The 24,487-nt window shown below is 29.2% G+C and overlaps 2 protein-coding genes, 1 long non-coding RNA gene and 1 other non-coding gene across 5 annotated transcripts; 1 reads left to right on the forward strand and 3 right to left on the reverse strand.

The window, feature by feature from the left end:
- Positions 1–190: 190 nt before the first annotated feature.
- TRNAG-UCC (transfer RNA glycine (anticodon UCC)) lies at positions 191–262 on the reverse strand. The gene has a single exon. It is a non-coding gene; the product is annotated as a tRNA-Gly (tRNA).
- A 1,748-nt stretch (positions 263–2,010) lies between these two features.
- LOC112726379 (uncharacterized) lies at positions 2,011–8,114 on the forward strand. Of its 2 annotated transcripts, none has more exons than XM_072208523.1 (14): positions 2,011–3,027; positions 3,273–3,359; positions 3,685–3,794; positions 3,999–4,049; positions 4,222–4,402; positions 4,598–4,918; positions 5,002–5,205; positions 5,363–5,848; positions 5,935–6,144; positions 6,263–6,448; positions 6,603–6,766; positions 6,854–7,006; positions 7,119–7,197; positions 7,298–8,114. In XM_072208523.1, the coding sequence occupies exons 1-14, from the start codon at positions 2,590–2,592 to the stop codon at positions 7,748–7,750; spliced, it is 3,123 nt and encodes a 1,040-aa protein (XP_072064624.1). In that variant the 5' UTR covers positions 2,011–2,589; the 3' UTR covers positions 7,751–8,114. The 2 variants fall into 2 exon arrangements, with proteins under 2 accessions (XP_072064624.1, XP_025631528.1); XM_025775743.3 differs by having other exon boundaries at positions 2,023–3,027; positions 4,231–4,402.
- A 577-nt stretch (positions 8,115–8,691) lies between these two features.
- Positions 8,692–10,519, reverse strand: LOC112726380 (basic endochitinase). The gene is made up of 2 exons (XM_025775744.3): positions 10,089–10,519; positions 8,692–9,476 (listed from the first exon to the last, which is right to left on the reverse strand). Exons 1-2 carry the CDS (start codon positions 10,496–10,498, stop codon positions 8,975–8,977), a joined length of 912 nt encoding a protein of 303 aa, XP_025631529.1. The 5' UTR covers positions 10,499–10,519; the 3' UTR covers positions 8,692–8,974.
- A 12,623-nt stretch (positions 10,520–23,142) lies between these two features.
- On the reverse strand, positions 23,143–24,123 carry LOC112729104 (uncharacterized). Its single transcript, XR_003166364.3, has 3 exons — positions 23,639–24,123; positions 23,440–23,558; positions 23,143–23,346 (listed from the first exon to the last, which is right to left on the reverse strand). It is a non-coding gene; the product is annotated as an uncharacterized lncRNA (long non-coding RNA).
- Positions 24,124–24,487: the final 364 nt, after the last annotated feature.

Genomic DNA, 24,487 nt, shown 5'->3' on the forward strand with positions numbered 1-24,487 from the left:
TATAGAGGGAAGGAATAATATTAAACAAAGAAGGTAGGTGTTCAAAACTGGAAGAAACTTAATTTCATATTGCACATTGGCTGAGAATCGTTCTAGGGAATGCCAAATGACATGTGAGAATCACTGAATAGAAGGAATCTTAGTGTTTTAACTTTTCCGAATGAAAATAGAAGATGGAGAAAAAGAATTGTGCGTTTGCCGGGAGTCGAACCCGGGTCTATTGCTTGGAAGGCAATTATCCTAACCGTTGGACTACAAACGCTTTGGTGATTGATGATCTTTCCGCAATTAATTTTAATATATAATATAATATTTCTTGGGATTTCCTCGGGTTCCATTATTTTGATACAAAAAGGGTGTGATTTCCCATGAACCTGTTCATTTTTATGAAGTGAAATTTATGGAGTCTGGTACAATGTGCGTCAAGTTTCAAAAAAGTTGATACTGAAGGATGTACATAGTCATTAATACCATGTTAAAGTCTGTGAGCCTATTATCAATGAAAAATACTGTACGAATTTAATCATCATTTGTGAATTGCGATGGTCAATAATCTTCTACAAGTATATTTTGATAATTTTAGTCTGCAAACCAGAACTGGATCATGAGCAAGTGGTTGGAACTTGAAAGATGCAATTCACCTTCTTCCAAAGTAACTATGCATTTTCAGTTTTGTCACCAGGAATTGGAGACCAAGCCCTTATTAAACAGTGAGAGTTTCAGTTGTTGTAGGACCTATATGGCCTACAGGCTACAGCTGATTACCATTGAGGTGGTTTATGCAAAGCAATGGCGATAACATGGTTATAAACTCATAACAAAATAGGAAAAGCTAATGCTTTATAGATAAAATTGTGATACAATTCATATGACTCCAATTGTGATGGTAAATAAGTTGATACTGGACAAATATTTATAAAGGGTAATGGACTAGGTTCCAAAACCTTACACTAACAACACTTGTAATAAGTTGTAACCTCATCACATTGGTTGGTTCAGATTTGAAGTCATATGATAAGACCCTCACATGGAAATTGGTCATACCATACATTTTTCAAGTTGCCCTTCAACTAGCAAAGAGCAAACCTACAAGATTTAAATATCAAGGAAGTCGCTTTTCTATTGCTATAGTTAACTGAGAGAATAAATGCATCCTCCTCTTTTTGGGTAAACATAAACTTAGTATATAGAGATAAATTCAGGGGTTTCTATCACCATGCCAAATTTCATAAGTAGCATAATTTTATCAACCATTTTACTAGCACTAAAATCAGTTATTAAAATTAATTACTGTTATAAAATATATATTAAAAATAAATTAAATTATATATATTTATACATAAATATAAATAATTAATTTTAGTAACTAATTTTAGTATATAAATAATATTTTTATCATTTTATTGATACAATATTTCAAGAATAAAAATATAACTATTGAACAAACAAACTATTGTTATTATTATTATTATTGATAGAATATTTACCATTTATCTAATTTATGTTAAAGTGTTGTCGGCTATGAGGCTGTTTTTTCCTAAATAAATCACATTTTTTAAAAATGAGATAATATGACATAAGATTTTTTTTATTTTTTATTTTTTTAAATATATTAGTCTATTGATTAATTATTGATATTCCTGTATTTTGTAAGAAGTACATAATACAATTATCTCCCTCACATAGAAATAGAATTGTATTGAATCATGGATGAGTGGCTAATTTTACTTATTAAATTAACTAATAAATCATTCAATCTTAAAATATTTTCAATTTAATTTTATCCCAACAAACCAAGGATTTCTTGGGCATCAATTTCTGCTGACAAGAAAAAAAGCCTAAGAATTAGTTAATGAAATCACATTTTTTCATTTTTCACATTTTTCTACACGTAAAGTAAAATCACCTCACGTGCAAGTACAGCTATGCACGCGCGTGTACACCCCCAATCTCAGTTTAACGCGTGTGTGAGACATTATCACCCAAAAATTTAGCACACTTAACCCTTTCAGACCAAAAAACACAACAAAAATAAGCAATTTTTAACACTTTTATTTTTATTTTTTTTTTATTTCTAACTAAATAAAATAGATTTTCTTTTTCTTTTCCAAGTCTTATGGTCACTGTTTAAGGCTTCATTGTCTCTATAGCGTGTGCATCCATCTTTCTCTATTCTTCAACGCTAAATCTTTTGTTTCTTTCTTTCTTCTTCTTCCCACTAATTCACTGAAAAACACTGTTCAGAAACACTCATTCTCCTTCACCATCAGCAAAATCCCCATCAAAAAACCAAAATCACACTTTTTTGTTTTTCTTCCCAATTGGGTCAATTTTTTTGGCTATTGCTTAACACCCCATTATATCTCTTCGCATTTTTCTTGAATTCAAATCTCAAAGTTTGAGTCTTTTTCAGCTTCTTTCACTGTCTCTGAGCTATTTGTTTGAACCTCGTTGAAGATTCCCAGCTGGAGCACCCTTGTATGCATGCATTATTTTTAGTTTTGGGGGTCAAAGTTTGAAGCTTTGTTTTTGTTTTTTTTTCTTTTTCTGTTTGTGTTATTTGATGTGCCCCAATTGATGGGACTATAAATGGGTTCTTTAGAATCCGGAATCCCATTGAAGAAAGGGAGCTTGTTCGGTAACAATCAAGCAAACAGTAGAAAAGAGAAGCACCCTTTATTCTTGAGGTTCAGATCGAGCTTCTCAAGGTTGCTTTTCAAGAAGTTTGATTACGTGCAATGGATTTGCACAGTGGTGGTGTTTCTGTGCCTTGTGGTTGTGTTTCAGATGTTCCTTCCTGGCTCTGTGGTGGAAAAATCAGAGGACAATTTGATGAGGGATGTGAAGAATCTGCATCACAATCATAAGGACTTAGATAGTTTTGCATTGGACATTGGTGGAGATGATGCTGTTTTTGTGCCAAAGATTTTGGAGAGGTTTAGAAGAGGTGGTGGTGATGGTAGGGAAATGAATCTGCTCAACCAAACGGTGCGGCATTTCGGGTGGCGAAAGCCACAGCTGGCACTGGTTAGTTCACCTAATTTTCACTTGGTGAAGAAAGTGTGTATGAATATGTATCTAATGATTTTAGTTTGGAATAAGAAAGGTCTGTTTTTAGGTTAATTTTGAGCTAATTCAGCGGAAGCAAGTTGTTACTGGTTAGCTTAGCATGTGGTTTTGTACAAAGTCATAACTGTTTAAGTTGAAATGAGGTTATTATTAGTTAAACTTTAATTCATTTTAGATGTTAATAACTTTGATTTCCTTTGAAGGTATTTGGAGAACTATTGGTGGATTCACAGCAATTGCTTATGTTAACAATTGGAGCTGCTTTGGTGGAGATTGGTTATGAAATTCAGGTACATTTTATTATTCATTCTCTTTCCGGAATTCAGCTGAAAAAGAAATCTTGAATTTAGACAATTTAAGAAAGGAACCAGAAAAGGTTTAATCTTAGTTATTAGTTTTGAATGCCTTGATGGATGAGTAAGATACCCTTGCCATGCTAGAGTAGTGTTTTAAAATAAAATCAGGCATGTGCATTTAGAAGTGTATATGGGGATGGTGACTTATCAATTGACATTATAAAATTCCGGAAAAAAGGTGTTAACCTCATAGCTATTTTAGGATTTTGTTTCTTCAATTGGTATTGTGGTTTTAGCTCAAGTATTCTCTGTTTTTCAGGTATTTTCACTTAAAGATGGGCCAGCACGCTTTGCATGGATAAATTTAAGAGTTCCAGTTACTGTCATTCAAAAATGTGACAAGTCATATAATGCTATGGACTGGCTAAAGTATGATCATTATTTATTTATTGTTATTTACTTTTGTTTAGACTCTATACTAAGCAATTTGCATAGTTTTAAGAACTTCCTAAACAAGTCTCTATTATACGGAACCGGTTTAGCTTGTTTGTTTATGTTAATGACTGATAAAACCCTACTGTTTTGGTTGATTAATAGCTGTACTTGCATCTGATGAATGTCTGTCCTTTGCAGCTTTAATGGCATAATTGTGAGCTCTCTTGAAGCCAAGCATGCCTTTTCTTGGTAAGATTTTTCTTCTTATTTTCATAAGGCTAAGATTTTGCTCTCCGACTTTGCACGTAGCATTTTATTATTTTTATGTATCAAGCAATGACTTAGTGAATACATGTTTGCTGATTGTGTTTGTGGTTTTATCATGAAAATCCTTATACTCAAGTAACCCGAATGATTTTAGTTGTTACAGTTTTTTGCAGGAGCCTTTCAAGTCGTTGCCTCTTTTATGGGTCGTTCATGAAAATGCACTTGCTTATCGGTCAAGGCAATATGTTGCTAATGGGCAAACTGAACTATTGAATGATTGGAGCAGAGTTTTCAACCGGTCAACAGTTGTTGCCTTCCCAAACTATGTCTTGCCGGTAATATGTATGCGACAAGTTATATTTGTACTTATCATTGAAAATTCATAGATAGGCACAGATTTAACAACTTATGCTTAGAGACACTCACAAAAAGTGGCGGGATTCATAAACAAGTAGCTTTTTTGTCTATCCTCTTTCAAATCTTATTGTGTTGAGACCTAAACTAGCTGTTGGCAACTAATAATTTGACAGATGATTTACTCCACATTTGATGCTGGGAATTTTTATGTCATTCCCGGTTCACCCGCCGAATCAATAGACGTAGATGCATATATGTCCTTGCAGAAAGATGACTTGCGCATCAAGTTGGGTTATGGCTCAGAAGATGTAATTATTGCAATTGTGGGGAGTCAATTGATGTACAAGGGCATGTGGTTGGGGCATGCCATTGTTTTGGAGGCTTTATTACCTCTTCTTTCGGATTTCCCTTTAAGCAAAGATAATTCAAGTGCGCAACTACGGCTCATTGTTCATAGCATGGAGTTATCAAGCAACTACAGTGTGGCGCTTGAGGTATGCATCCTATTTTCTCTATGTTTGTTAAATAAATAATGTAAAGCTTCTTATCTTATATTTTCATATTTTGTTTGTTTTAGACCATGGCAAGTAGCTTGAAATATCCAAGAGGCATTATTGAGCACATAGCCGGAGATTCAAATGTTGATTCTGTTCTTGGCACTTCGGATGTTGTGATATATGGTTCTTTCCTTGAAGAGCAATCTTTTCCGGAGATTTTAGTAAAAGCCATGTGCTTTGAGAAACCAATTATCGCTCCTGATATTCCGATGATCAGAAAATATGTATGTCTAATGTCCCTGATCTTTTCCTGTAATAGCATCTATATTCTATAATAACTTAAAAGCATCTAAAATTTGACACTTTTTTTTAAATAAAAAAAAATCAACAAATTGAGTTTAATTTCTAATGAAATCACCAACCATTTTGTCAACATCATAGGTTGATGACAGGGTAAATGGCTATCTTTTCCCTCTGGATAATAGTAAAGTTCTGAGACAAATTATGCTGGAAGTGATCTCGAAAGGGAAAGTATCACCGATGGCTCGTAACATTGCCTCAATTGGAAGAAGGGCAGGAAAGAACCTTATGGTCTCAGAAGCTATTGAGGGATATGCAACTTTACTTCAGAATATTCTCCGGCTTCCGTCAGAGGTTGCTCCTCCTAAGGCCGTTTCGGAAATATCCCCCAGTGTTAAAGAACAATGGCAGTGGCATTTATTTGAGGCACTTCCAAATTTGACTTACCAAAACAGGACATTAATAAGTAACACGTTTTTAGATAGATATGAGGAGCAGTGGAATCATTCTCAAAAAAATAGATCCATTAGTGCAGTTGCAGCTAATGATTTGTTTGTATATAGCATATGGGAAGAAGAAAGGAATATGCAGATGGCCCTTATGAAAAAAAGAAGAGAGGATGAAGAGGTAAGTTCATTGAATCTTTCAACTCATACATTAATCATGAAGAGAGGTTGGTGTGTCAAACTTAAATATGTTGAGTTTTGATGCAGCTGAAGGATAGAACAGAACAGTCACACGGGACATGGGAGGATGTATATAAAAGTGCTAAGAAGGCTGATAGATTGAAGAATGATTTGCATGAAAGGGAAGAAGGAGAGCTCGAGCGGACAGGACAACCGTTATGCATTTATGAACCTTATTTTGGCGAAGGATCCTGGCCTTTTCTGCATAAAAAATCTCTCTATCGAGGAGTTGGCCTGGTATGTTGCATGCATGTATCAATAGTAGAGTCCTTTATCAAGTGTTGTGGTAGAAATTGTTAGTAGAGTGATAATATGGTAATGCAATCCATGCTAACTTGAATTTAATTGTTTGCAGTCTAAAGGCCGAAGACCTGGGAAAGATGATATTGAAGCACCATCTCGTCTTCCACTACTTAATAACGGTTACTACCGAGACATACTTGGTGAACATGGAGCCTTCTTTGCGATTGCGAACAGGATTGATCGAATACACAAAAATGCTTGGATTGGATTTCAGTCATGGAGAGCAACTGCAAGGAAGGTATATGGTTCATGGTTGTCTTTCATACCTCATTTACCTCTCCTGATTCACTTTTCGATCTCCGGATATAGATATCAGTTTAAAGTAAATTCATATTATCTTTATATCCTCATCAATCATACTAAGGTAGAGGTTATGATGCTGATTTTAACAGGCATCATTGTCCAAAACTGCTGAAAATGCATTATTAGATGCTATCCAATCCAAAAGGTATGGAGATGCACTATATTTCTGGGTGCGCATGGATACAGATCCGCGAAACCCTTTGAAGAAGGACTTTTGGTCATTCTGTGATGCCATTAATGCAGGAAATTGCAAGTAAGGTCATTTTTACTCATTAATGCAACTCACCAACTTTTGTATTTTCAGTGACATATCTTGATTTTCTTGCCTGTGTGTTTTAAGGTTCACCTTCTCGGAAGCCATGAGGCGAATGTATGGGTTAAAAGACGATATGGAGTCTCTGCCGCCGATGCCGGAAGATGGTGACACCTGGTCTGTCATGCACAGCTGGGCTTTACCTACAAGATCTTTTCTAGAATTTGTCATGTTCTCTAGGTATGCTTGGTTTCTCTAATCCAAGGTTATCCTCAAATCGCAATTCAAAGTGGTAAAAGATCATCATTGTAACTTGTTCAACAGGTAAATAATTGATCTATCTTTTTTGCAGAATGTTTGTTGATGCATTGGATTCACAGATGTATGATGAGCACCATTTGACCGGACGGTGTCCTTTGAGTTTGTCGAAAGTAACTTTCTTTACCATGGTTTGATTTGTAGTTAGTTTCATGGTAGTTTGGATTTGTTGCTCCATTATTAACTGAATTCATGAACACATGAAACTTGTAGGACAAGCATTGTTATTCTCGGCTTCTCGAGCTACTCGTGAATGTCTGGGCTTACCATAGTGCACGAAGGATGGTATTCGTGAACCCAGAAACCGGTCAAATGCTGGAACAGCACAAGTTCAAGAGCCGTAGAGGTCAAATGTGGATCAAATGGTTCTCATATAGCACACTCAAGAGCATGGATGAGGACCTAGCCGAGTTATCGGAGTCCGAGGACCCAAGCCGGCATTGGTTGTGGCCGTCTACAGGCGAAGTATTCTGGCAAGGCGTACTAGAGAGGGAGCGAAACTTGCGGCACAAGGAGAAGGAAAAGAGGAAGCAGAAGAGTATAGAAAAGCTAAACAGAATGAGGCGGCGGAAACGGCAACAAGTAATCGGAAAATATGTTAAGCCGCCACCGGAATGGGAGGAGGAGAACTCTAATTCAACTATGCTTGGAGTAGAAGCAACATGATTCTACAATATTTCAAGGCTTCAATTTTATAAAGTAGAGACCCTGATATAAAATTCTTTTCTTCTTTTTGTAATTTTAATATATCATTCTTCTCATTCAGAAAAAAAGGATGCAACAAATTGGGTATGAAGGTTGTGTATGGAAAAACATGCATATGCATCCTTTTTTGTTAGTCATTTGAGGCTGATACAATAGGGTAATATGTAAAGTGGCCTAATATTTTTTGGTTTCTTTTTTTCATTTTTAGTTCCATTCTTTTGGGGTGATAGATTTGTTTAGAGAAAAGTGTGGGATGTTGTAATCTTGATAGCATTTGTTCAATCTTAATGAAATTAACTTGTGGCATGTTTAACAATTCACAAAACCATGTTCTTATGTTAATTATACAACTAATAATTCTGTTTATTCAATTGAGTTAGCTGTTCCAAGAATTACTTATAGCAGAATTGTGATGGTTTAATCAATCATTACATTAGTTGAGTTAGAATTTAGAAAACAATAGTTTTATTTTTTTAAATTTTGTTCTTAAGGGGAGGGGGAAAGAAGTAGTTTTCAAAATAAAATCATGTTTGAATAACTTTTGTGCAATTGAATTAAAAACAAAATTAGAAAAACCTATGTTATTGTAGGTTAAATAAACTTAAGCTAATCTCTGGGCATTATTCATTAACTATTGTGTTAATTTTTTTTTCTACATATCCAAATAAAACAAGATTTGAAATTATTTTTAAGCAAAGTATAAAACTTATTATTATATACTGAAATAATTTTACTCAACCTCTAGTTTTTGAGACACACCAACCATGTGTGATGTGTGTGTCTCTTCCTAAGAAGCATATAAAAATCAATATTCTTTTTATATTACCATTTTTATCTCTAATAAGAAGTATTTTGTTATGAATCTCATATGATTAACTGACTATAGATGCATGCATTATATATTTTCACATAAACACTGGATTTAGTAATTTTTAGAAAAAATAAGAGTACACAAGATGATATATAGATACTTGAGAGCAAGATGCCCTAACTCATACTAATAAAGGGCAAATTTAAGCTTTAATTATGTTTGGTATACTAGTGAGGAACATATAATTTTAACTTAGACAGCGTTTTAAATCCTAATTATATTAAACCGCTTCTAAGAATCGGTATTTATTTAAACTTTAATAATTAACTACTAGCGTCTTATCGGACATATAGAATGCCCGTCAAGACGCATATTTATTTATTAACACTATCATGTATTTTGGCACTAAATCCGCTTGTTTTGTCCGATTCTCTGTTCCACAGCATGACTCCTCCATACTTGGGCGATCTCTTGACAAAAGGCAAAACTTCATTTAAGACGGCCTCCGGCGTCACGTAGCCGGTGCCAGCATCCGGCGTGGCGAGGAGGCCAACATAGAACTTGTGAGCTTTTATGGTTTTAGTCCACTTATTCCAGCTTCTTCGGAAGTGGTTTGAGGCCTTTGAGCCAACTTGGCAATCAGGGTTGTTGTAGAACTGAATGAAGACAAGGTCGAAATGAACTTTGGAGAGTGCTGGATTTTGGTTATGATCAGGGAATGGACACTGTGGTGCAGCACTTAGGTAGAACTTTTTCCATGTGTTCTTGTCCATGTGTTCTCTTAGCTTCATAGCTAGCACTGCATAGTTTTCTGGATGTTCACTATTACCTTCTATGTCAAAGTCAATTCCATCCAATATAGCATCACCAAATGGCCTTGTTTCATTAAAAATAATCACAACTATACCATGTTAGATAAAATTATACTGGCGAAACTAAGGTGGAGACTACAAAATATTGTCTTTACGTAAAGTTGATAATTGACTAGATTATCATCTAATAATTTTCACATATTAATTTAACATATTTAACTAAATTGTCTAACACGTGAATTTTCATTTAAAACTATACTTAATTAGGATCTAAATTGATCTTAAAAGTATTAAAATGTTAAAATCTAAGAACTAAAATAAAATAATATTAGATTACAAGAATTTAAATGTAGCCCTAATTTTATTAAATGCAACTTAGTGAATAAATTAATTATATGATGCTAGTTTTTTTTTTCCCCTCAAAACCGTCACTAAACAGTTTTTTTAAAGTAATTTAAATGTCTATAAACTAAAAGATAAGGAATTTATTTGTCTTTTTTTTTTAAATCAACTATTAAATTAAATCAATTATTTATATAAAATATATATTAAAATATAAAATACACAACAAAAATAAATTAAACAATATGTACATTTATATAAATATATAATGATTGATTTAATAGCTAATTTTAGGTATATGCGCATAAATTTTTTTAGTTTTTGAGTTACATACCTTGAGCTTGAGTGTCCCCCCAAGAAGTTATTCCATAAGTAATCTGCTAATTGGTTGGCATCAGCAGCAGATGATAATCCATAGCCTTCAACAGCACCTCCAATTGAGAGCAAGACTTTGACCTTTTTCTTATGGCAATGTTTTATGCCTTTGCCAACTTTTGGGCAATTAGGAACAGTGTTACAGTGACCTGCTAGATTCAATTTTGGACTTTTGGAATTCCCAAATTCACTTAGGAATGCTATGATAACAGTTTCATAAAGTCCTGAGTTACATGCTTCTGTTAATGTTCCTTCATCTTGGATACCTTGGCCCCAATAAGTAACAATGCCACAATTTGCAGTGGAAAATAACACAAGGGAAATTAGAAGGAATAAGAGAGCTGAAAAGTGTGATGGTTTATTCTCCATGTTTTGTGTGTGTTTTTTTGTTGGTGCGGTTTGAGATTACTTAGTTCATGCCAATTTATAGGACAATCACCCCGGTTAAAGGGTAAAGTACTAAATTGGTCCTCTATATTTGGGTGTAATTCTGTTTTGATTTTTAAGGTTTAAAGTGTTCTATTTGAATCCAAAAAGGTTTCATTTAGCATCAATTTAGTCCCACGGTGAGTTCAAAGTTAAATAATTAACGGAATGTCCTACATAACAACAGTACAAGAACAAAAATCGATAATCTCGAGAACAAGTACAAGCTCTAGAGGCACAAAATCAACTGTTGATGTATCAATACATTTATTTATCATTCTCTTTAGTTCTATAGAAAATATTTTATTTATATTATAAGAAAAATAATAAATAAATGTATTGATGCATCCACGGTTGATTTTGTACCTCTCAACCTTATACTTGTTCTCCAGATTATTGATTTTGTTTTTGTACTGTTGTTATGTAGGACATTCCATTAATTTTTTAACTTTGACTTCATTGTGGGACTAAATTGATGCTAAATGAAATTTTTTTGGATTCAAATAGGATACTTTAAACCTTAAGGACTAAAATAGAATTACGTCCAAACATAAGGGACCAATTTAGTACTTTACCCTTTAAATTATTAGTCGAATGTTTATATTGCTAAGAAAAATAATTTTAAAAAATACAAACAACAAATAAGATTAGAAATTAGTATTTTTATGTGGTCTTTTTAAGTATTATTAAAAATAAAATATTTTTATTTTAAAATTAGATTATTTTACACCAAGTGAATTTAATCTTTTTTTTTTGTGATTGACTGATTTTTTTTTTAATTTAAAAGTCTATAAATCTAATTTATTATGATATTTTGTATTCATTTTTTGAATAATTCTTCAAGTATTTCTCTAAATATTCATATCAAATAAATAAGTTATTTGTTAAATATCAAAATTATTTGATACTAATAAAAATATGATTTTTTGGTTGTTTTATAATATTTTAAAATTATTTTGAGATTTATTAACATTCGTATTTTTTGAAATTATTTTTATGAACATTATGAACTTTTGGTACTATATATTTTGATAGTTTATCCCCTTATTAAAAACGTATCTCTATAAATTTTTGTTTCAAAGAACAAAAAAATATTGTTCAATAGTCATTACATTTAGCATTATAGGAATTAGTAATCACACACTTTTATTTATGATGTTTTAGAAAGAGTAAATTAGTATATTGATAGTTCAAAATTAAGTTGTACAGTCAATTATAAATTTAAGGATATACATAAACGATCGACTAAACAGTAAGGAAAATAGAAGATTATGGTAATTAACTATTGAGATGATATAGTATACAAATTTATACAGGCATGCAATATATATTATATAAATAAATTAATCCTTAAAAATAACATAAAAATGACAAATACATCATTTTTAATATTTAAAATAAACAACAAATAATATTTTTTGTCCTTATAATTTTAGATTAATAGTCAAATTAATTCTTGAAAGATAAAACATTCTTCAAATTTAACTCTAAAAGGTTTTTCCAATCAAATTGGTCCTTCAAAAATTGCGAATTAATTATATTTGTCCTCCATCACTCTATTAACATTTTTTCTTCAAAGATTGATGTTGTAAATTGTTAATTGATAATATATATAATACTTAATATGTTTAATTGGATATTGACTAAATATATTTATAAAAATTTATTAATGTAGTTATTTTCTTCAATTACAAAAATTTTATTCCTAATATGATCTAGTGACCAAATTGATAGACTTTCGTAAATATATTTAGTTAACGTCTAATTGAACATGTTATGTGTCATGTGTGCAATCAGTTAACATTTCACATTATCAATCCTTGACAAAAATTGTGAGTAGAATAACTGAAGGACATATATGATTAATTTGTAATCTTTGAAACACCAATTTAATTAAAAAAATCTTTCAAAAACAAATTTAAAAAATATCTCATCTTTCAGGGACTAATTTGAGTATTAACCCTTGTAATTTTTCTTCTTTTAAAGTTTGGTTTGACAAAATTTAAAAATGATCTATTTTAGGCCTTTTTTTTCCTTTTAAATATAGACTTATTTATACTTGTTAGAAAAAGTGGAAACAAAATATTGAAGTAACTTATGAAGAGAAATTCCAGGGTGTGTTGGAGTATATCTACATTCTGAAATTATTGATATCCACTTATTTTAATTTTTTATATAATTCTCAAATAATATTATCAACAAATAGTCAAATATTTGAATTTTTACAGAACATACATAGGTTGTAATTAGATACTACATCTAAAATATAAATATAAATATAAATATGGATAAATTGAAATAGAAAAATAGATATATATTTTTGTTTCAAATTTAAAAAAAAATCACAAATATAGAAAGTATGTGTCTCTAATTCTGTATCTATTTATAATATATTAAAAAAGAAACTAATATAGTTTTATAATTATTTTTCAATATTTAATTTCATTTTATTTTATCACATAAGATTTTTTATATTCTTACTCTTTACCTTTATATAAGTTATTTTATACTTTTAATGTTAATGTTAATGTTAATTTTTTTTAATAGATATAAATTGAGGCAAAATCTAATTCACTCTCTCCTTTCATATTCATTCTTTGTTATATTTAATATATAAACCAACATTTATTTTACACCATTTTTTTTATCTCTTTTTACATAATTTTATATATCTTTTTCTATCTTTTTCTTCGCTCTTACTATTCACTAATTTTTTGTACAACTATATGAAAAATTTAATTGATGCATTTTTATTTTTATTTTTATTTTTTTTAATTTACTAAACGTATATAATAAGTGAATATGTAATTGTATTTGTTAATTTTTCTATTTTTATGTAATTATAGTTATTAGTTATATAGTATTTTTGTCGTATACATCACTTTTTTTTTTCAATAATTTATATTTTTTAATATTATTTATTTATAATAATATTATTAAAAATACATATTTTTATGATTCATAAATATAAATAAAAAATTAAATATTATTTTCAATTATTAAAATATTAATTATATTCATACTTACATTTCATTTAATAGTTTTATTATTGTATTATAATATTTAAATATAACCTAACAATAATAAACAAAATTAAATAAAAGTAACTACTTAAAAAAATAAAAATAATTATATGAAGTTAGGTGAATAAATTTTAATTGAATATTTTTATGATTTTACTTATGGTCTAATTTATATACAATTTTAATAATTTTATAATTATTAAATTTTAAATTAATTTTTATCATTTTAAAATATAATTTATCATTAACTGTTATAAAATTTAGATCAATTTTAATACAACAACAACAACAAAACTTTGTCTCACTAAGTGGGGTCAGCTACATGAATTAAACGACGTCATTGTGTTCTATCATATATTATATCTACAAAAAAATAGGGGTGGCAACGGGGTGGATAGGGGCAGGTTTTTGCTCTACTCGACCCCGCCCGCCGTACAACAACGCGCATAAAACCCGCCCTACTTCTACCCGCGGGTAGTAAAACGTTGAACCCTAACCTGCCCTGCCCCTACCCGCCCCTATAATTATTAAAATTCAATAAATAAAATTAAATTTCAAAATTTATATAACCATCATCACATACATAACATAAATTAAAGTAAAAATTTAAATATGATACAATATTATTAATCATTTACTAATTATTTACATATATTATACATATTATATATTAAAATTATATATGTTATATATATAGCGGGGCGAGTAGGGGCGGGTATTACCTAAACCCGACCCCGCCCCGCCCCTCCCCTCCCAAGAACCCGCCCCGCTAAAAACCCGCCCCGGGCGGGTAGGGGCGGGGCGGGTACCCGCAGGTTCGGGTTGCCATCCCTGAAAAAGATCATCATTTACATGTAAATTTCGTTTGACCACCTCATTGACGGTCTTCTTATGTCTTCTTAGATCAATTTTAATATTCTACTAAATAAAATTTTAAACTTTTTAATCAATTAAATTTAATATATATCATTACTCAATTGAATTAAAAAATAAAAATTAAACATAATTAATATTTATTATATTTATTTTATGTTGAATAATAGTATTGAATCATATATAAATTACTAAATAAATATATTGTACAATATCTTTCATAAAATAACTTTTGAACTGAGTTTAACATTAATTTATATACTAATTTATCTGTAAATATTATAATATTTTAAATTTATTTTATATAATATAATTAATTTAGCTTTGTATCGTATAAATCTTAATTTAATTATTAATTAATAGGCAACTGATTTAAACTATATTCATTAATTAGTCGACAATATAATCTACGCGTACGTAGGTTTTACTGACAAACAATAAAATAATGAGGACAAGATAACATAATTATTTAGGTTTCTATTCTTATCAAATAACTTGTTACATGGGAGTCAAATGTTTCCAGTCAAATAATGTAATCTATATTCATGTTATTAGAGATATAATTATTTATATAATTTTTTATTAATTTAAATTCTAAAAAATAATTTTATAATATAATATTAAAATTTTATATTTAAAAAATTTTAAATTAGATTACTGGTAAACAAAAAATAATATAAGATAAATAAAAACATTTATAAAAAAAGTTAAACACAATCAAATGAAATCTTTCTTGAAAGGACATGTTGTTTGCATAATTATTGATGTGTCTCGTACACTTTTTGACTTAACAAGTCAATTTATTATAACTAAAAACTCCCATTGCTATCTATTTATCTTTTCTAACCAATGATATATCTATATGGAAACTCTCCACACCACCAACTACGAATTATTTATTAATTTTTTAAAAATATTTATTATGAATAAGAATTAATAATATTATGTGATAATAAGAGAGTTTCGCTGCCTTATAACTCCAACTTCAACTCGAGTGGTTCAAAAAAAAAATTTTTTTTGTGCCATTAAATTAAAGAAATCCACAGATGGAATAAAATTTCGAAGAAGCTTTCCGAGTTTGATGAGGTCTGGCTATTTTAATTTTTATGTAGGTTGCATTATATGAGAGAGTCAACAGTCAACACCAAGTTACCAAACATATATTCTTAGAGAATTAGAGTAATGTTTGGGTCAGCGTAGAAGTGAAGGTATATATATATATATATATATATATATATATATATATATATATATATATATATATATATATATATATATATGGATTAATAATCAAATTGATTTTTAAAAGATAGAGTATTTTTTAAATTTATTTTTTTTAAAATTTATTAATTAAATTAATTTTTTAAAAATTATAAATTAATCATATTCATCTTCTAATGTCATTCTATATATTAATAATTTTTGTCAATAATTAATGATATAAAATGTTAATTGACACTTAATATGTTTAACTAAACACCGATTAAATATATTTATAAAAAATTATCAATTTAATTACTAAGTTATATGGATAAATTTTGATAAATATATTTGATGGATATCTAATTAAATATATTAGATGTCATGTATCCTGTTAATTAATATTTTATATTATTAATTATTGACAAAAATTATTAATAAAATGACTGAAAAATAAATATAATTAATTTATAATATTTAAAAGGCTAATTTAATTGATAAAATTTTTTAGAGATAAATTTAAAAAATATTCTATTTTTTAAAAACTAATTCTACTAGTAATTTTATGTGCAAATTTATATACATAATTTATTTAGTCATAATTCATGGTCACTTTTCCTGCCAAACATACTTAGGAAAACGGATGTGATTTTAAAATAAAAAAGTATGGCACACACCAAAAAGTTGTGTTAAAGGATTCGAAGGTGATAACTTAGGTTTTTTTAATAGTATTTTTCAGTTTGACTGAATAAAGATTAATTTGTTATATATTTAAATTTTATTTAAAATTTTTTATTATTGGCTAATAAATTACTGTTTAAACAGAAGAATAAACCAATTATTTAATGAATCCAAATTGATTTTATGACTTAATTGTATAAGAGGAAATTAAAAGGATAAGTTTGTTTTATGATACATTTGATCACCATTTTATTTGTATTATTATATAGCAAATTAGTGGTAGAAATGCACATCAATCATGGTTATAAATATTTTATAGTATATTTATTATTTTTATTATAATATTTAAAAATAAAAAAATAATAGGATGAATGGTTATAAATATTTTTAAAATACTGTTTTTACACATATTCTAAAATATACAAATATATTATTTCTTCGTGCAGTTTGGGCAAGAAAAAGTGGGTTACTTCTTTATCTCTTTTGGTGGGTTGTGCACTTGTGTGGAAATTTCAAATTAAGGGTAGCAATAAATGGAAAAATTTTGAAGGTGAAGTTAACACAATGTTTCTACATTTTGGGCAAAAATTTATTACATTCATCTCCACTAAGTTTATGTCAAATTTTTTGTCTGTACATAAGCTCAGTATTCTCTAATTCCGTAATGTACACGAATATATATTCATATAAGTTCTGTTAATATATTTACAGATTAAGAAGACTTTGAAATTTATCTTGAGAAAATAACACATTTATATAGATTTAATAAAAATAAAAAAAATTTAGATTTATTTTTATTTTTACATTTTAAAATTCTTTGTGATCTAATATTGTGTTTCCTTTTAATTTATAGTTCAACATAAAAAATATTTATTTTTGTTGTTAGTTGTAAAACTAATATTTTTTTTATTATTTATAAGTGTCGTTTAATTATTTCTATAAAAAAATTCTCTCAACAAATTGGAGAAAATAATATACTTGGAACTGAAACAATTTAGTGCTAAGATTATTGTTACCAAGTGTTAAAAAATACTGACTAAAGATTTTAAAAATATTTTTATGAAATTAATCATATACTATGTATACCTTAAAAATCAGATACTAATAAATCATTGCTATACCATCTCATAAATCTTTTTTTATTAAACTATTGTAAATTTAATTATTTTTATTAGTCATTATTTAACTAAAAATATGTAAATTAATATATATAAATATACATAAATATATAATAATTAATTTAATGATCACTTTTTAATATATATAAAAAATATTTTATTATAAAAATTTGACTCAAATATTAACTTTAAAAGATTACATTTAATAATCAAATATTTTTTCATCTATGCTCTTTAATAATGTCCGAACCCATAAGACACACTTTAAAATTTTCTTTTCCCAATAAATTTACCTTTTATTTGGCGGGCATTTATATCATTATGTGGCTTTATCATGATAAACATTAAACAATAGAATTGCTCAATACTGTTATAATAGTTTATTGGTCTATCTTTTTTTATTTGGTATTTTTTTTTTTTTTTTGTGTAATCTCAGGTACAGTCGATTTCACGTGAAGTTAATATCTGAGAGCTATTAGATAATTTGACTAATTTGACTAAATTTTTATTTAACGACTTTCAAATATCAACTTTACATAAAGTCAACTTCACTTGAATTTTCACCATTTTTTTTGAACATCCTTATTTAGTATTTAAGTGCGTGACAGCGAAGTTAATAAAGATAACAATATAATGAAAATGTTGCCTTATTCAAAGAATGGTACTTCTTACATACATGTTTTCACGATCAAATTCTTTTTACTATTTTTTATATATATATTTTAACACAATTGAATGATTATGGTGCTAAAAAGCCTATTTCTACACATTAGTTGGAATTAAATTCTATGTGAAAATATAACAACTTTTGCATTATAATATGCTCTCAAACCCCATCTTCTCGAAAATACAACTCAAACATTATTAAAATAATACAGAATTCAATACTACACAACATGACAACAAAACATTAGTATAATATCTATTAATTATATATTTAATTTATCATAATTAATAAAATTCAATTATATTTTTATGTTATATTATTTATATTTTTATTTTCAATCAATTTTCTAATTTTTTTTTTTTAAAAATCTCCAAACTTTAAAATTATGCCACATAGCATTATCTTTTAAAAAATATTAATAAATAAATAAATAATTTAATTATTTTATAACACTTTTAAATTTGTTTTACCTAATATAATTAATTTAACTATTCGTATATGGTGCAAATTTTTATTTTTTTTTATTATTTATAGTATTTTTTAATTTAATTGATACTTATTTAAGTAAATGAGTGAACTGATTCAACCAACTCAAATTGAGTGTGCAAATCTTAATCTAATTTCTAATAACATCGAAACACAACTTTAATGTATTTAGGAATGGTTGACGAGGACTTGGGAAACTGATATTTAAGTCAGGCATATATTTTTGAGAATGTGAGTCAAATTGCACATGACTCAGACAACTGTTTATGCCTACACCTTTTTTTTTTTTTTTTTTTTTTGTCTACAAATTTTGAGTAATTTGAAGATCCAAAGTTATACAAGTAAGTGATTGGGACATTGCAATATGTCATTATGAAAATGGATCTTTTCAATTTTTTATTTCACCTGATAGCATAAAAATTGATGGGTTAATTTGAGTTTTGCTATTAGTAAAGTATCTCAATTGATGTACAGTTTTTTTATTGTCCATTGAAAAAGTAAAAAAAAAAATATTGAAGTACCTTTAAAACACAATTAGCATATCTTCTACAGAAATTGAATTTCTAATGCTATTTGTCAAATACTCGTGTGGTTTCTATTTATCTCTTTCAAATATACTTTTGTCAATATTTTGATTTATATTAATAAACTTAATACATACAATCAAAATATGTGTAAGAACGAATGACAAAAGTTTGGATATTTGACTAAAATCCTAATCATAATCTTATATATTTTTATATTTATTTTTCTACTCCACCTTGTAATGGAATCCGCTACAGAGACAAGTTGTTCATCAATCATCATCATCTAATCGGGTAATTACTCGTCCAAATACCGGGTTAGAACAGAATGAGAGTAGGGTTAATCATGCTTTTTATGTGCATCTTTAGGTTGACTCAAGGAGATGACGAACTTTTAATTAGTATCAATCGAATAGACCAATGATTGAATATTTGCAAGAGACTCCATTCTCAAGTCATTGTTAGTCCAAGAGATATAAAAATTAGAATTTGATAACATACTTTGAACATGTGTTCAACATCTTATTTATAGTGTTCAAATGGAAGATATCAGAGGGAATATGCTTCGTATGAGCCGGTATGCTCTTTTTATTTTTATTTTGTTGCTTACGATATTTTTAGGTCTAATAGATTAAGGATTAATTTATAGTGGATTTGAGTTTCATTTAAGGATCTACTGTTGCTGACCAATGAATTGCTGTATACATAAGACGAGATTCAAACCCTCAATACTTACTTAAGCGGACGAGTAAACTGACCACTCGACCAACCCAAATTAATTAGCCGGTATACTCTTAAGAGTGGCGTTCTTAGGTAGGTCCATCATTTGAGCCCAACTAAAAAGCTAGGCAGTTAAGTCTTAAGATAAGTTTAGATGGTGTCTTTTAATATGCTGTATTCGGGTTCAAATCTTAGTGGATACATCAAGTATTGAAAAGGAATTTTTTAATGTTGTGTGAGTGAGTGTGTAGTGTAAGTGTATTGTAATACTTAAGATTGAAGATTGTTCGATCCATCTTATTAAAAGAAAATCTTTGAAAAAGCTCATACCTTTTTTTTTGGGGTCTTTTAAGCTGTGTTTGTTTTACAGAGAAGACATGGACAGAGACAATGTGTCTAGAGATACTGAATTAATGTATTTTGTATCCATCCTGACAGAAAGGACACAGAGACACTAACAAGAGACACAACTTATTTTTTATTTTTTCTTTTATTATTCTTGATAATTTTTCATAATTTTTTTTATTATTATATTTTTCATCTCAAATTTTTTAAATGAAAAAAATAAGAATAAATTAAAATTTTATAATTTGTTCTAGTTTATCACCAAATAGAATACAAAAACACAAAATTTTGTATCTGTCTATCAATATCTTATCCTTTCTTATCTTATTTTCAGTATGTTATTCTATCCTATTCTCAAAAACAAAGGCAGCCTTGTATAACACATACAGATTCACACACATCAGTACTATTTTGGATTCTATAACTTCCTAAGCTGACTCAAGATTCAAACCCTTATTAATGAACAAAAAAAAAAAAGATTGAAGCCCTTGAGTGAGCTCTCGAACTACTACTATTTGCTTGGACTTCTCGGAACCCAATTCATTCTGGTCGTGTGCCATCCTCTTTTTGGACTTTGCTTTTGGATCATGGCGTCTATTAGGTCCTTTTTTATTTGTCCAATCCGTTTTGGTTCTCAAAATGTATCAATTTGTGCTTGGAATTTTAAGAAAAAAAAATTTTCTAATTCTATTAAGAAAAGAAATTCAATTTTATTTCTAAATCAAAATTATAATTTGGAATGACGCATAATTTTGTTAATTTTAATATAATTAAATTTGTATTATTATTGATTTTTACTAATTTATCTTTAGATCAAAAGGAGAATGGATAATCCTCCATATAGAATTAGAAAGAAAACAAAATTGTTAGAGCGGTGTATGAAATGAGACGAAAATAAAAAATAATTTGTCCATGGTATTTTTGGGTATGAGAAATTGGGTTTAGGCCATAGAAAGTAATAGTGAACCATTTCTAATGTCTTGAACCCAATTCATTAGCCAAAGAGAAAGTGAAAGAGGGCGACATATGAGGGTAAATAAGTCAACAAGGAATTGCTAATAGACACTAGGCAGCATATATAGTTTGAAATACTAATTCTTTTCTATGAATATTTTAAACTTTTTTAATATTTTGAACTATAACTATGAGAATAGAATTGAAAATTAGATAAACAGTGATCTATGGTGTCCGAAGATCAATCTTAGTGTTAAAGAATCATTAGAGAATCGTTAGAATCATTTTAGATCAATTAGTATCGTTTATATTTATATAACATATCTGTATATTAATTGTAGGATTCTATATCTTTATTATTTTGATTCATCTGGCACCTATATATACTCATTGTACATTGTACTTTCGATCAACCTGAATAATACACATAACACTTTTCTCATATCTCTCTAGTTTCTAACACTTAGAACAATAATAGTGCAATTGAAATTTTAAAAATTATACTGGTGTAATACTAGAATTTCAGAAGCTACATTGGAGATTTAATAAAAAAATAAAAAAATTTAATCACAAAGTAAAATAGTAAAAGTAATAGTGGGATCTGATTTTTATTTGGAGGAAATGTCCAGTTTCATCCATGAAATTTTCATCGCACTTTTATTATGTCCCTGACTTAAAAAAATTACCAAATAAGTTTTCAACATTACAAAACATGATGTTCCATTGGTTCTTTAAAGTAGCGTTTGTTTTGAGGTACTGAGACTGAGACTGAGAGACTGAGACTCAGTATCGTGTTTGTTAGTTTAGAGACTGGTACTAAAATTTCTGTCTCTGTCTTTAAAATTTCAATATTTCCAATACCTCTAAAAAGTAGGGACACAGGGGACTGAAATTTTTAGAGATGGAGACTGAAACTTTAATAATATTTTATACCTAAAATACTTTCATTTCAATTAATTAATTTCAATTTTACCCTTTGTGCAAATTAAATTAGAGTTTCATTCTTGTTTCAATTTCTGTCTCCCATTTTGCACCAAACAGAATACTCAGATTTATTTCAATCCCTGTCTCTTAGTCTCTGTCTCTCAATCTCAGTCTTTCCGTCTCTGTCTCTCCACCAAACGCTACCTTAATGAACTGACATTAGTGAGATGCTAATGTGGACTATTAGTTGCTAAATTAATTGTATGATATGTAGTGTGACATAGACACCATAATAATATGTTCAGAATAGTATTCTAAATTAATTTTTTGTGTTCCATTAATTTTAAAGTCCTAAATTCCTTAAATTGAGAATCATCTTCGTTCTCTTCTTTTCTTTATCCGAGAGTTCTCAAATTTAAAAATATGTTCGCATTGTTGTTGAATAATGATGGACGATGGAGAGAGAAAATCATGTTCGCATTGTTGTTGAATAATGATGGATGATGAAGAGAAAAGTCAAAGAAGTTCGGGTAGAAACTACTCAAATGAGAGAAAAGATATTCGACCTAAAATCACAAAAAATGCCATATTTTGCAACTGCGACGAGCAATAATAAAATATTTAAGGACAGTAGAGAATTCTAGAAGACGATTTTCTGATAGGTATCCTAATAAAAAATAAATAAATGGACAATGGCAGCAAACTCACTCTACATTACTCATCCACATCTATACCATCATCGTAGCATAAGCAAGAAACAATAACAAATAAAATCATTACCTGTTACATCAATAATGTGCGTCATTTTAAAAATTGTATTATCTTTCCATTGTCAATGTTCTTAACTTATAGAAATTGTATTATCTTTTATGTATACATGGAAGACCAAAAAATTAATAAAACTTTGTATTAAGTTGTATTGTATTTGTTAGAAAACGTTTTAATTCTTTTCATTATGAAAAATATGATAAAAAAAATAGAGTAAATAGTCATTTCTGACCATGAAAGATTCGGACGCTGACAAAATTGACTATAAAAAATTGAAACTAAAGTTATACCTATATAAGATTCATTTTGTTCGACAAAAATGATCAATTTTTAAATTTTTATTGATAATTTCATAAATATCCCTCACCTTTCATCTCCTTTCATCTCCAAACTCAATTCCTAACCCTAACAATATAACCGCCACTCCTGCTTCCTCTACCTCTACCCTTCACCCTTCTGTGCCGCCACAACCACCAAAATTTGAAAATGACTAGTACCAATTGCAATGCTGAAAATCAAACGAATTAAATAAACAATTAATTGAAATGAGAGAGAATTGAAGGAATTAAAAGCATATACATAAGATGAGAAAGAAGAACACCTTAACATAGACATGATCATTAAGCTAAAAAAGGACCCCGTCTACCCCGTAGCTTGATGGTAATGGCACTTGGCTTTCAAAACGTTACTATTTTCAATCTTTTCATTGCAATATTATACCTATTCAAAAAATTGACAACCCAAATAAAATAATTATTAAATAAAAAAGGAAAAAAATGGAGAATGGCTGACTTCATTACCGCTCCTCTATTGCGCGCAGGCCATTTGGCCCTGGCCTCGTTTGGCGGAATCCGAATTCCAACAAAGCAGCGGTCTTCGGGGTTAGGGGTAGATGAGGAACCCTTGGACTTCTTCTTTGACTTAGAAACGACGTCGTTTGTGGGTTTGGGTTGGAGTATTTTTCTCTTACCCATCTCGGACGAGGAAGACAAAAAAGTGAGCGAGAGAGTGAGTAGGCGGTAGAAGAGATGGTTGGAGGGGTGATGAAGGAAATGGAGCCGTGGTGGTGTTGGAGTTGGTGATGGTCGAAGGGGATGGAGGGGATGGTGGTGATGGAACGGGGTTGTTGCAGTGAAGAAGGGAGGAGGGTAGAGGCAGAGGAAGAAAAAGAGGGAACGGCGGTTATACTGTTAGGATTAGGGATACAAAATGTATCATTTTTGTAAAATAAGATAAAGTGTGCGTTTTTCACCGAGCCATCATGCGAACGAGCTCTATTAGAGCTACCTGAGCCTTGGCTGCTGCTTCCTAACATTCTTCTCAACTCTTGGAGACATTCTTACGATTTGGGGAAATTGGGACTTCTAGGTTTTATTTGAAATTTTTAGGGGTTAAATTGATGCCTTCAAACATTTTGCCACATCATCTAACTACTAGGGTGTCAGGTGTCAACCAAAATTGCCAGGTCAGCTTTTCGGTGACGGAAAATGATATAAGGGCCAATTTGAAGCGCGGGTCAAAATTTCAGGGTACAATTAAAGTCAATTGAAACTTTGAGGGCTAAATTGAGTCGGAGTCAAATTTCAGGGGCCAATTTGAGTATAAACTCATCTTATATGGGTATAACTTTAGTTTTAATTTTTCATGGT

The sequence above is a fragment of the Arachis hypogaea genome, chromosome 12 (genome assembly GCF_003086295.3).
Source record: "Arachis hypogaea cultivar Tifrunner chromosome 12, arahy.Tifrunner.gnm2.J5K5, whole genome shotgun sequence".
Classification (NCBI taxonomy): Eukaryota; Viridiplantae; Streptophyta; class Magnoliopsida; order Fabales; family Fabaceae; genus Arachis; species Arachis hypogaea.